The sequence below is a fragment of the Gordionus sp. m RMFG-2023 genome, chromosome 1 (genome assembly GCF_954871325.1).
Source record: "Gordionus sp. m RMFG-2023 chromosome 1, tfGorSpeb1-WG-v2, whole genome shotgun sequence".
Taxonomy (NCBI): Eukaryota; Metazoa; Nematomorpha; class Gordioida; order Chordodea; family Parachordodidae; genus Gordionus; species Gordionus sp. m RMFG-2023.
The window spans coordinates 79,206,306-79,218,629 of record NC_088775.1 but is presented as its reverse complement, the minus strand read 5'-3'; the positions used below and the strand labels follow the sequence as shown (position 1 = coordinate 79,218,629).

Sequence of the window (12,324 nt, the reverse complement as noted above, 5' to 3'; positions counted from 1 at the left end):
ATAAAATTGTTAAATTTGGGAAAGCAGAAAAATTTATAAGCAGACGATAAGGTAAAATAAATGAATAGTTTCTCCAGTCTGAATCATTCATCTCAGAATTATTATCATCATCAGAAGAAGCTAAATAATGTATTAGTAAAAATTTTTAATTAAATAAATTTACAATTCTCAGAATCTGACAAATCTTCTTTAACCTCTAGGTCACGAGTAATAATTACGTCCCCCGTTTTAGCCATTTTATAAATATTTCTAAACATCAACATTTCCTCAAAAACTTGACTTGTATTTAATTGATAAAATTCACAAATATCCTTGATCATCTTTAACAATTGCCTTTTCCGCCATTCCCTTTGGGGTAAAAAAATGATGTTTGACTCAAAAATTTTATCGATTCATCGTTAAATCTTTCACTAAACTGCATAATAATTAAATCAAGTGCAGCATAAAACACTGATTTTAAAGCTAAAATAAAATATTATATTTAATGATGAAAGTATATATATATACCTCTCCTTTTTGGATTGTAATGTTTGAAGTCTTGAACTTTCAAAATCAAAAGGTAAATTTCTCTTCTTCATAAAATCTTGGGCCTTTGAAAAGACATCCAAAAATTCAGTGTTATTATCTATTTTAGGATTATAAAATAATAAAAGATAATAATTTAAATTATACTTCTCATATTAATCAGTCAATCTTTTGCCAATTGAATTTGATTTATTGCAAACCCTATATCCTTCGAAATGGTTTGCAATTTTGTACAAGCCAAGCTTGTTATCAACAATATTTTATCCAAAACACATAGTGATAAAATAAAATCAAATTTTTCTATTCTATAGACTATAGCACTAGCCATAGTGGAAGTGGCAGGCTCTTCAGAATCCTTTAAATTTGCCAAAGCTGCCCTCAAAGCATCATAAAGTAGGAAAAAATTTACAATCGCCTTATATGATGTTAGCCAGCTTCTATAAATATAAAATAAACATTATATATCGAAACAATTAAGATAATATTACCGAGTGGGATTCTTGATGCGTAAAAATCTATGTGATTTTGTCAGTAAATCACTCTGACATGTTTTGAGCACTTCATATCTTTTAACACTATTAAAATATACGTAAATTTCGTCTAATATTCCCAAGACATTTCGCAGCTCTTTTACTGATTGGCATAATTGAACAACTATTAAATTTAATCGATGACAATAGCACCAAATAAAAGCTGCCTTTGGCGCCTCCGCTCTAATCAAAGCCTGCACTCCATTAATTCTTCCACTCATGTTTGAGGCGCCATCATAGCTTTGCCTCACTAGGAATTCGAGGGGTAGATTCATGGAGCCAAGCTCGGATATTATATTCTTTTTAATATCGAGGCCCGTTGTATATCCCGTACAATAAATGTCTATCAGCCTTTCAACGGGCTTAGGTGTCTCGCTATTTTCAACATATCTCACTATCAAAGCTATTGCTTCTGATTTCGATACATCATATGTGCCATCAACTATAATTGAATAGCACCTGTTGAATTCAATCTCCTTTTGAATTTTTTTTAACCATATTTTTCATGGTTTCAATAAGAATATTTATGTTTAGATTTTAATCCCTTAGTTTTTTTCTCACTTCTTCTTTCTTCATTATCTTGTATACACATTTTAAGAACAGGCTCAGAATCTGCAATAAGTTTAATAAGGCTCATCATATTGCCATCTTGTTGCCTGTTCCCCCAGAAGGCTTGATTGCGAGATATTAAATATCCTAGGCATCTTATTATTATTCTAACGATATAACGGTTATTATCGACACATTTCTTTTGGGGTATTATAAATTGTAATATGGAATTTTTATTGTGAGAAAGCCTTCCATAATCGGCCATCATATGTGCCTGTGAAGATTCATGCACAATAATATCACGATTAATATTTTGCCATATATTAAGACCTTCACATGTCCATTTTGAATTTGAGTGTGGACCTCTAAATAATAGACATGTTAAGCAAAAAACTTTATTCATTTTAATACTATATGTAATCCAATTTCTAGCAACTTTGCTCTTGTCAATATTAGTTTTCTCATAAACTTTCATTAAAGGATCTGTTTCTATTATTAATATCTTTGGGGAATAAATAATGTTTAGGTTGGAGAGCTCCTAATTCTAGATATTTATTAATTATAAATTTGTCAATTCTTTTTCCAACAATATTGATGGGATCATTTGATTCCTAAGAAAAGGGAGGGGGAGGGAAGATAAAATAAACATAACATATTTCACATTAAATCGAGGTTTAACTTCTTTTGCTGATCTTGATAACTCATTATTCTCCATTATTATCAATCCCACAACACCAGATCCAGATGGCATCTCTTCTTGATGTTGATCCTTTTCTGTAACTGTAGTAGTGTCCATAATATTTATCTTTGACATGATAATAATTATAAATTTATATTTATTTAAATATTATATAACTTGTTTTTCTTGAAATTTTTCTTTAGCTGAGACATTGACATTGAAGTATCTTTCAAAATTAATTTTAAAACAAATATAATCTAATAATTAATATTTTTTTAAATGTTGTACTTGAAAATAATTCTTTATGGTATTACTTTTGTGTTTTAATAAAAATTTTGGTTGTGGTTCTTCACCTTGTTCTTGTTCCATAGCCATACTCAGATTAATCTTAATGGGTGTAAGTTCTTTTTCTTCCTGTTGTATTCATTAAAATTTAAAGATAAATTAATATTTATTACCAGTAGAGAGATAATAGGTATTACTTGTTCTTCATCATTGTCAAATCTCTGCTCTATGTCTGCCTATAAAAAATATTAGAGTAGATAAAAAATAAGAATAATAAAATAACTTCTGGTTCACCAATTTTATGATCATTATCAGAGTCAGATATAATATTTTCTTCTAACATATTTTCATTATTAGTACACTTTTAAAAAAATAATCATATTAATAAAAATATTTATTATACCAACAGCATTGATTTGCCAATTTTTACTTCTTTTTCTTTAAATTGTGTTTTAATACCCTTTATATAAACAATTAAATATTTAATAAAAAAAATTACTTTGCTATTTGTCCAATTTTGAGAAATATTCTTAAAAGCCACTATTTCAAAGCTTTTCTTTATATCGTGAAAATTAAGCCCACCATGTCTTTTTCTAATATGATCTGTCCATTTATCATCTCTTATATTATGTTATGTACAATTTTTAATCAAGCATTTATATTTTTTTTGGTTAATATTTTTGGGCATATTTTGACAATGATCTAAAAATTATAAATGATTATATAAAAGATTTAATATTTAAATTTTTACTATTCCCTTTGATAAAATTTTAATTTTGCGCCAAATCTTGAAAGTGGAAAAATAATTTTATGATAAGAAATATCGGATAACAAACTAATTTGCTAAACATCGACCATAAAAATTTTTTTTAAAAATTTTTAAAAAAAAGAATATCCCCATAGAAATTTATAAAAGCAGTTGCTTCGGACCCTCCCCCCCGTTGTAGGGGTCACTGGCTTTATCTCCCAATTATCCAATTAATTTTTTCAATCAAATCAACGAAACTAAATATTTGTTTTTACTATAATTTTTATGTTCTATTTTACTTTCCTTCCAGGATTTTTATAATTATAATAAGATCCTAAACATAAAGGGAAACAGTGGCAAGTTCTAGACAGAACACATTAGTCCGCTCTAAGTTTTTACATAAGACAAGAGTGAAAACATGATTGACTATAAAAAGGATTTTTTAAATGGGATGGGAAAAATTGAAAAATATAAAAAATGGACATGCGATTAGTGCATAGAACTATAACCGGCCGAGTAACTCGTGACAAAAATTCTTTCTGGGCGGGAGCGGGCCAGATAGTGCAGATCTCTAATATTAGAAATACTGTTTTATAAAGGTAGAAAATGTTTTTAAAAATTATATCGCACACACTTAGGTTATTAAAAATTCATCTAAATATGTATTATATTATAAGGAATGAAGATCAAGACGTAGATAATTTGCCGTTGTCGCAGTCAACTGCTCGATTGATGGCGGATTACGAGAACATAGGTGTAGATCTTATCCTTTGGAGAAGATACTCCGTCCCACTATCATTGCCTAAAGTTAATATATATTAGTATCGATTATTTACAACAAATTTTTTTATAATTAAAAAAAAATTATTTTTATATTGGTCTTGTCATCACAATAGGTAATATTTTATTTAATGGAATTGCGTTAACCAACTTTCTTTTGATCATTACACCAGTTTTGATTTTAAACTATAAATAATAATAATAATATAAATTTTTCTATAGGTTTTCTTTTTTTATTATTATTATTAGGAAATATGGTCCATTAGGTTGAAAAGGTTTCATTGTAAGAATCTTCTTAAATTATTTTCACTAGTTCGGTAATAGAAAAATTGGTCTTGTCAGACCTAAGGGAATATTTTTTGAAAAAAGTTCACATTCTGATTATAGAATACTTTCTTTTTTGAACACTCACATTCACTTAACATATATTGAAGTTTATATTAGTATCATTTATGTTTATTGCCATTAAGATTGAGTTCTTCTCCAATATTATTGGAACATAATGAATTATTATTAAAGATTTCTAAATTTTAACTTAAGAAATATAATTATAAAATATTTCATGAAAAAAAAAACTACTTTTAAATAAATCATTGTTAAAAAGCGACATTTTTAACGCAACTCGGGAGCAGGAGCTAGCTTTTTTTGGCTCTTCCGTTTCTTTAATTTTATTGCATAAATTGTAAAAAATAATCGTAGTAATTAATTATGTTAAATACAATAAAAATAATATATATATTTAAATTTAAGAAACTATATAAATATTAAATGTTTAGCCAAGTTGTTATTTATATCAATTTTTTTTTATTTGCGCTATTTTTAAAATTCAAATTATGAAACTTTACATAAAAGCCATGGGAGATAATATCTTGTTATTAAGTGCTACTAAAGATATAGAAATGGATGAAATAAAATTTTCATTCCTATCCTACAGGGAAATTTTTTTTTCTCAAAGAGGTGAATTAAATAAAGCAAATATTAAGCCCTGTTTATTATGTATAAATAAATCAAACTTATGGCTAAAACAATATATTTATAGATAAAAAAAATATAATTTTGTTATGTATATTTCATATTACAAATTAAAATCAAAGGAACTAGCGGCTAAGAAATGGCATTCCCTTTTTTAAATTAAAAGTAGAAGTGCGCTTTTTTAAAAAAAAAACTCATTAACGGGAACTTATGCTAGCTCCTTTTCAAATGGCAAAAGCTAGGAGCTCGCTTCTTTTAAAAAGGGGGTTAACAACTCTAAAGGTAATTTTCGGAAGTTTTTTTTTACCTTTTTGTGGCAGAAAGGTTTGGACATCTATTTACTACATCTCATGGTTTACATAATATTATGGCTAATTATTAATCAATCCTTTTTTAAAAATTGACTCAAATCTGGATTTTTAACAACACTATGTTCACGTATCAAGTATATTATTTCACTGTATTAATATTAATCTTGTTTTTTAAATCAAAGAATATAGTATATCTTATTATTTATAAAATAAAATATACATATTAATTCACGTATTATGATAATAAAACAAATATAAATTCCCAAACAACCAAATTGATAAATATGATGAGAACTCATTTTATTAGAATTATATTATTAGTTTTATAATAAATAAATATTATGTCTTGGGTAATGCTTATAATTAAAGATATGCTTAGAAATCGACATTTTTTTTCTTTTAGGAGCACTACTGTGGGCCCTTGTGACACGCCACTATATAGCAGGAAAATTAATATAAGGGGGAGGGGGGGGGGGTAGGGTCATAATAAAAATAATGATAGTAGTTCAGTCCATTTATTTTACTAACTTCCCATTTTTTAATCCAGGCCAAAAAATAGTTTCGCTATCATTGAAAACATTATCAAAAAAAAAATGTCTACATGCTCGGTGTTTTTAATATTTAAAAAAGAAATGAATGCATCATACGTCAATGTCTTTTATATATTATTATTATCCCATTTATTATATAAGATAGAGTAGAATACAACTTATTGATAAGCTAATCATATTTAAGATTCTTTTCTTTTTTTATCCAAACGGTTTTCTATTTATATTATATGCTTAATTGAAAATTTGTACCCCTTCTGACCCTGTTATAATTTTTGAAAAAACAAATCACGTAGCCCTCTGAAGGGATGGATTCCGAGCCCCGTCGCGATAGCTTCCCACGCTTTCAAAAGGTAAAATGGCACACTATTTTCGAGGATGAAACTGGGTTAAACCGCGGAATTTTAAGTGGGAGACGAGCTAGCCTAGAATCACGCCGTCGAGCCACAATGGATGCCATCTTGCTTGATAAAAGCGCTCTGATGTCGTACGACGGCTCGGATGCGATCAACACTCTTTGCGCTAGCAACAGGCGCTATTCGTTGCTCACAAACCCGCTCTACTTTTCATCTACTATGATGGCCAAAATCAACAATCTTACCAGGCGAGAGAGCATTCCTCTTCATTCTCAGAAATTAAATGTTAACCAAACCGAGGAGGAAGCTATGACTAGACGTTTTTATATACATATATATATTTTAAAGTGTAACTTTTTATTAAATCCAAATTTAAGTGAAGGTATATAATTAAATAATTAATATACGTAACAGAGCCCTAAACGGCAATTATATACAAATTTATCAAAATTAATAATAGTCCTCCTTTGCATGTAATGGCTAGTAATCTTAACATTTTTTAAAATTATGGAGTATGATTTCAACTGAATTTATTTTTATCTGTTTGATCAAAAAAGCCTTCAAACTTGTCTTTTATGGCTCTGCCTATAAGTTTATTTATAGTATAACAAATGGCTTGATATTAGGATATATCAAACAAATTTTTTCGAAAACGATTGTAACAAATACGAATATTGAAATATTCTATTCGTTCAAATAAATGAAACAATTATTGGATTCAAATAAACTTATTCGAATAATTATAATCATTGGTTTCAAATATCAATAAATGGTGCATAATTTTAAATAAAAGTTTTAAACTAATTTTTATGACTTTATCTTTATTGACTTTCATAACATTCTTCCCGCGAAAATTGACATTTATGCACTTAGTAAAATTTGTTTTCTGATTTTACTTTTATATCTATATTTCAAACCCTATAAAATTATGAATCAATAAATCGAAAATATCATAATTCTTATATTTTTTAAATAAATTTATAAGCTAAAGAATTAATTTGAATTTTTATAAGGATACTGTATATAGTAGATTTAATTTATTCTTAAACTATTTTAGTATCATTTATTACATGTAAACATTTTAATAACATAATTTAATTAATAATGTTAATATATTTGTAAATAACACTAATTTTTCCAATTTTATTAATTTCAATTATTCGATTTTGTCTATTTATTTTTAAACATAAATCACCACGCATAATAATTTTTATTTATTTAATTTATCATAGGAAAAGAATTTACCTCAAGGAAAAATAATATTTGTGTTTCCTTGGACGATGCCATAAGCAATCCTAATGATTCTTCCTTCTCCCTTCTAAATAGAAATTTAGCTTTGATATACATTTCAAGAAAGAAAAGTCAAAGCTAATTTTTGTAGCGGTTATTATTTTACCTTATAATGCGATCAATGCAATATATTTTATGTCAAAAATATTAATAAAGGCAAGCAATATGATAACAACAACCATAATTTATTTTATATTATATTTATAACCTTTTGTCATTTTATTTTACTATATGATTGTGCATGTTCGAGCGAAATATTATTGTTAGACAATTGAACTGTTATTTATAAAGAATGTTTTTATGTTAAATTTTAAATTGAAAAATAGAATTATTTTACTTTTTAGATAAATATGGTAGATATGTCCTAACTGAGATCATCTGTAATCCATGGGGAATCGAAATCATTCAATACCATTAACTGAGGGTCCTATTTTATATTTAATAGTAATTTGTAAATTTTTAAAAAAATACACACAAGTTAATGGCAAAAATTGTCCTAAATTTATAGCGTACTATTATACACTACACATTTTCATGCAAATCAAATTTTCAAAATTAAAAATTACCCTCCAATTTCGTTGTGTCACTGAAGCGATGCGTTATTCAATGCTAAACTATAGTATATCTATATAATTTAACATGTATTATGTAAATTATGCATTGCTTGATTGGTATCGCGGTATTTCGCACTTACTATAAACAAGGCCTTACATCGGATTATTTTGGCAGTCTGTCCTTTCCAAAATATAAAGGTGGTATCTCTCCTTTCAAGAAATTATTCAAGATAAAATTTCGATTCAAAATTATAATATATTTTACTTTTATACATATAAGAAAATAGCATATAAAATTCAATATAAACATTAAAGGCGGATCACAAATTCGCACTAGAGTTATCGAATAAAACTAAAATGCTTATATTACCTTCCCCAAAATTTGAGTTTTAAAATTAAATGCCTCTTGGTTCTTGTTTTGAAAATTTACGAGATGAATTTTTTTAGGAATTATGATTCACTAGGATTCCTGATAAACACAATTTCATAAAGATTCGCACTTAGCTGAAAATAATATATTCACACCCATTGTGATTAACATGCTGTTCTTTTGAAAATTATGAAATCCCCAATAAACTTATATAAAAAAAATCCTTAAACAACAATTTTAAGGACCTCGATCAAACAAAAATTAACTTTGAAATTATATGCAACATTTTAAAATTGTTTAAATATTCCTTCATAACCTGAAGGATGATAAATTCTATTTATTTTGGATGAATATTATATTTTATGGATATATATAATTTACGTTTACGAAATCCTTAAATCCCTATTTCCCAACCTCATAGGATTTCCCATCCAATGCTTATCCTTCCTAGATAAAATTATGTTTGTTCAGTTAAATTTGGGATTAATACAAAAATAATAAAGATTTAAAATCACAATATTTTTAATTTATAGAAAGACAAGTATACTTTAAAAATAATCTACTAAGGTATGTATTCGTTGCAAAAATATACTATAATAACTATTCATAATGTAAATTATATTGGAGTTATCCTGATCTAAGATAATATTTCGTAAGATTCTCTGAATGTGAATATGTTGAATTTTTGGCAACTTGATTTTTAATTCCCTATATATTACCATTATAATACCGTTATGTTATGTCTTGACTTATATATAAATTGTGAATATTTAAATCTCTAGGAATTTTTATTCTAGATATTTCTTCATAATATCCTATACAGGAGATGCCATTTTCCTCAAATGTTGCCCTCGTATAATTTATAAATTATTTAGCGCATGGGTCTTAAGTAGTGTTGTTAAAAAACCCGATATGGGCCGATTTTTAAAAATGGCCCTATTAACATTTTAGTTAAAATTATATTGCCTAAGTTTCAAGATTTACCACGTAGAATCCTAAACCTCTCTGCCATCTATAAGCAAAATCACCAGGCTTACACAATATAATTTTGGTTATAATCTTAATCGGGCCGTTTTTAAAATCAACCCGAATCGAGATTTTTTTAGCCTTAAGCCAATCATTTACTCGTTTGTCACCTTTACTTTTAATTCAGTCCACTAATATTTGATCGTGACTTTTTAAATACTTGCTTTTATGAGTAATAATATTTATTTTCTTCGCCTATTTTCTGTTTTTTTGCAGAATTTAAAGATTAAATATAATGATTTTTTTCTACTCTATAATTTTTATAACAATAATATATCATCGGTTATGGATAAAGCCCATGGAGAGTCCTTAGGATAAATTGCTCCAAACAACCCCCTCCCCCTAACGAAAAAATTAAGGGAACAAAACCTCACACCTCAGTAAAATAAAAAATCTAGAATCACGCGTTCTCTCCTGGAAAATAAATCTTTTCGAAGATCATAGGGATAAGGCAGCGTCTACATAACAGAATACTCACTGGATACAAACCTACCTCAAAGATCTATGCCTATACTAAAAAAATTCAGCCGCCTTCGGTAGCGAAATTCTTACGTCAAGAATTTCAAATTATAATGGTAATTAGAAATGGGCGCGGGCCTGATTTTTTATTCACGACCCGCTCGGACACGCTAGCAATAAAAAAATTTACGCTTAGGTCTAAAATTTTTTTGACCCGACCCGCCCGCTTACGAAAGTCTATATTTTGATTCACACCCGTCACACCAGAAAATTCACTTTGTTTTAAAATTTTTAAAACTTTATTGCTATAATTTTACACTTTTGTTATATTTATTTCTCTAATTCATGATCCATATTAATAACAAAAGAATAAATAAAATTTATAAATTGAAATTTTTATTTAGAAAAAGGAGAATGCCCATGTTTTTTTATTTGAATTGTGTCCTTCCTCTAATAGGGGATTGGCTATAGAAAATAACCTTTCACTAGAAGTCGATCTTGCAAGGGCTGACAAAGTTTACTGGATAATTTTCTCAAAAAAGGATTTTCATGCTTCCAAAACTTCAAAATATTGTCATTGTTATTTGTCTTATATGCAATGAATCTTTTAAGTTCATCCTCACAGCTTTCATCGGTAGATGTTGATGCTTCATCAGAATCATCTAGAAATTCTCTAAATTTTTAATTTAGAATTAAAGGTATTTTATAAGTGTAGAATAAATGATAGTTAGCAATGACTTATGCATATCACCTACTTTTATATCATTTAGCATATTTAAGGTTGTTTTATATATCTTCCCTTTTACTTAAGTCTAAAATTCGGATCTAGAATTAAGCCTGCTTTATGTAATGGTTTCATGATAAATCTTTCTTTTAAAAGAAATCTTATCCTGTTTTTTAAGGTTTTGATTATTATTGTATCACTTTAAGAAGGTTGAAATTTTACTAATTTTTGTTTCCTGGATAAACTTCATTTATCGTAGGATAAATCCGAGCATTCTTTAAATATTGATAAAAATTTATCGAACTCGCGTATGATGTTGATATCAATTGTGGCTAATCTATTTAATTCTTGCTTGAACAAGTACACCTGTATCTCAGAATACGATTTTCAGAAACTCTTATCATGATATATATATATAAAGAGAGAGTTCCATCTCGTTATTACATCTTGTTCAAGGGCGAAGCTTAGTTTGCTATTAACTGTAGATTATTTGAAATATTGTATTTTTTTTGCACCATTTATATTTAAGACTATTTCTATATATATGGCATATACATGCTAATCTTTCGTCATCTTTGAATGTACTTATAAGATTTTCTCATTTATCACCACAACTATACATTTATTTAAATAATTTTCTACTTCTGTGTATTCTTTTAAAATTAAATTGACTACACTTTTAATATTGATGCCTGTTTTTTTTCATCCATTTCCCTTGTGGCCAAAGTAAATGATTTTAATTCAAAATCCTTAATGATAATAAGTCTTTTAATGGTTAAAAAAACTTCTAATAGTCATTCGTCCAAAAATCAATTGTTATGGACAAGTAATTATTTTGATCATGCTTTTAATACATAATATATTTTTGGAGCTATAGTAGTCATGAGAGTTTTTCGGCTCACAAGTATATCTTTTATATAATGTTGTCCATATTGAACATCAACATTTATTAACTCTTGGCCTAGCTTGAAAAATCCTTCCCTTTCTATTGCATTTAAAGGTCGAAGATCTTTACAAATAAAATATAATTGACTGTTTAAGCAAAATTTAGCAAAAAAATCTCACTGCAAAACACCTAAGCTTAAAAAGAAAGTTACATATTTTTTAAAATGTGGAAGATTTTTTGTTTTCAAAAATTATTCTTTTTCAAAAAAATAATTAAATTAAATTAGAAAATCTATATTATATTTATAAAATTTTTTTTTTTTTTAAAAAAAAAAATCCTGTTATTTATTTAAAAAAAATTATAATTTATAATTATATAATTAAAAATAAAATTCTATAATTGAGTCCCCAAAAAGAAACCATAATTGTGTCTAAAAATTTCTATTTGAATTTTTTGTCGAATAAAAAGGAATTCTCTGGGTTCATTTGTGAAAAGTACCCAGATTTTTAAATACATAAATGTTGAAGGTGAAAAATGCCCGTTAGCAGAAGTCACTACTGAAGTGAATATGAAGTTTTTAAAATTTTTGTATTTGTTTGTCTTTAAGAGTTTTATTTTTAATTATATAATTATAAATTTATAAATTGAAAAATTATATTTATAAAAAAAACAATTTTAAAAATTAAAATTTTCGTGATTCACGGAAAATCTATGTTAACGTCCGATAATAAT

General features: G+C 26.9%; 1 protein-coding gene and 1 long non-coding RNA gene across 4 annotated transcripts in view; one reads left to right on the top strand and one right to left on the bottom strand.

Annotated features, from left to right (window-relative positions):
* The window catches only part of LOC135922865 (high affinity 3',5'-cyclic-AMP phosphodiesterase 7A-like), a 40,941-nt gene extending 32,797 nt beyond the window's left edge, over nt 1–8,144 (top strand). For 2 of the 3 annotated variants that reach the window (XM_065457373.1, XM_065457372.1), the window contains 3 exons: nt 3,994–4,123; nt 6,224–6,602; nt 7,516–8,144. In XM_065457373.1, the coding sequence (XP_065313445.1) occupies nt 3,994–4,123; nt 6,224–6,602; nt 7,516–7,655 (649 nt within the window). In that variant the 3' untranslated portion in view covers nt 7,656–8,144. The remainder of the gene's footprint in view (nt 1–3,993; nt 4,124–6,223; nt 6,603–7,515) is intronic. The other variant, XM_065457374.1, reaches the window with a different exon arrangement.
* On the bottom strand, nt 2,604–2,884 carry LOC135931131 (uncharacterized). The gene is made up of 3 exons (XR_010572949.1): nt 2,852–2,884; nt 2,742–2,804; nt 2,604–2,697 (listed from the first exon to the last, which is right to left on the bottom strand). It is a non-coding gene; the product is annotated as an uncharacterized LOC135931131 (long non-coding RNA).
* Nucleotides 8,145–12,324: the final 4,180 nt, after the last annotated feature.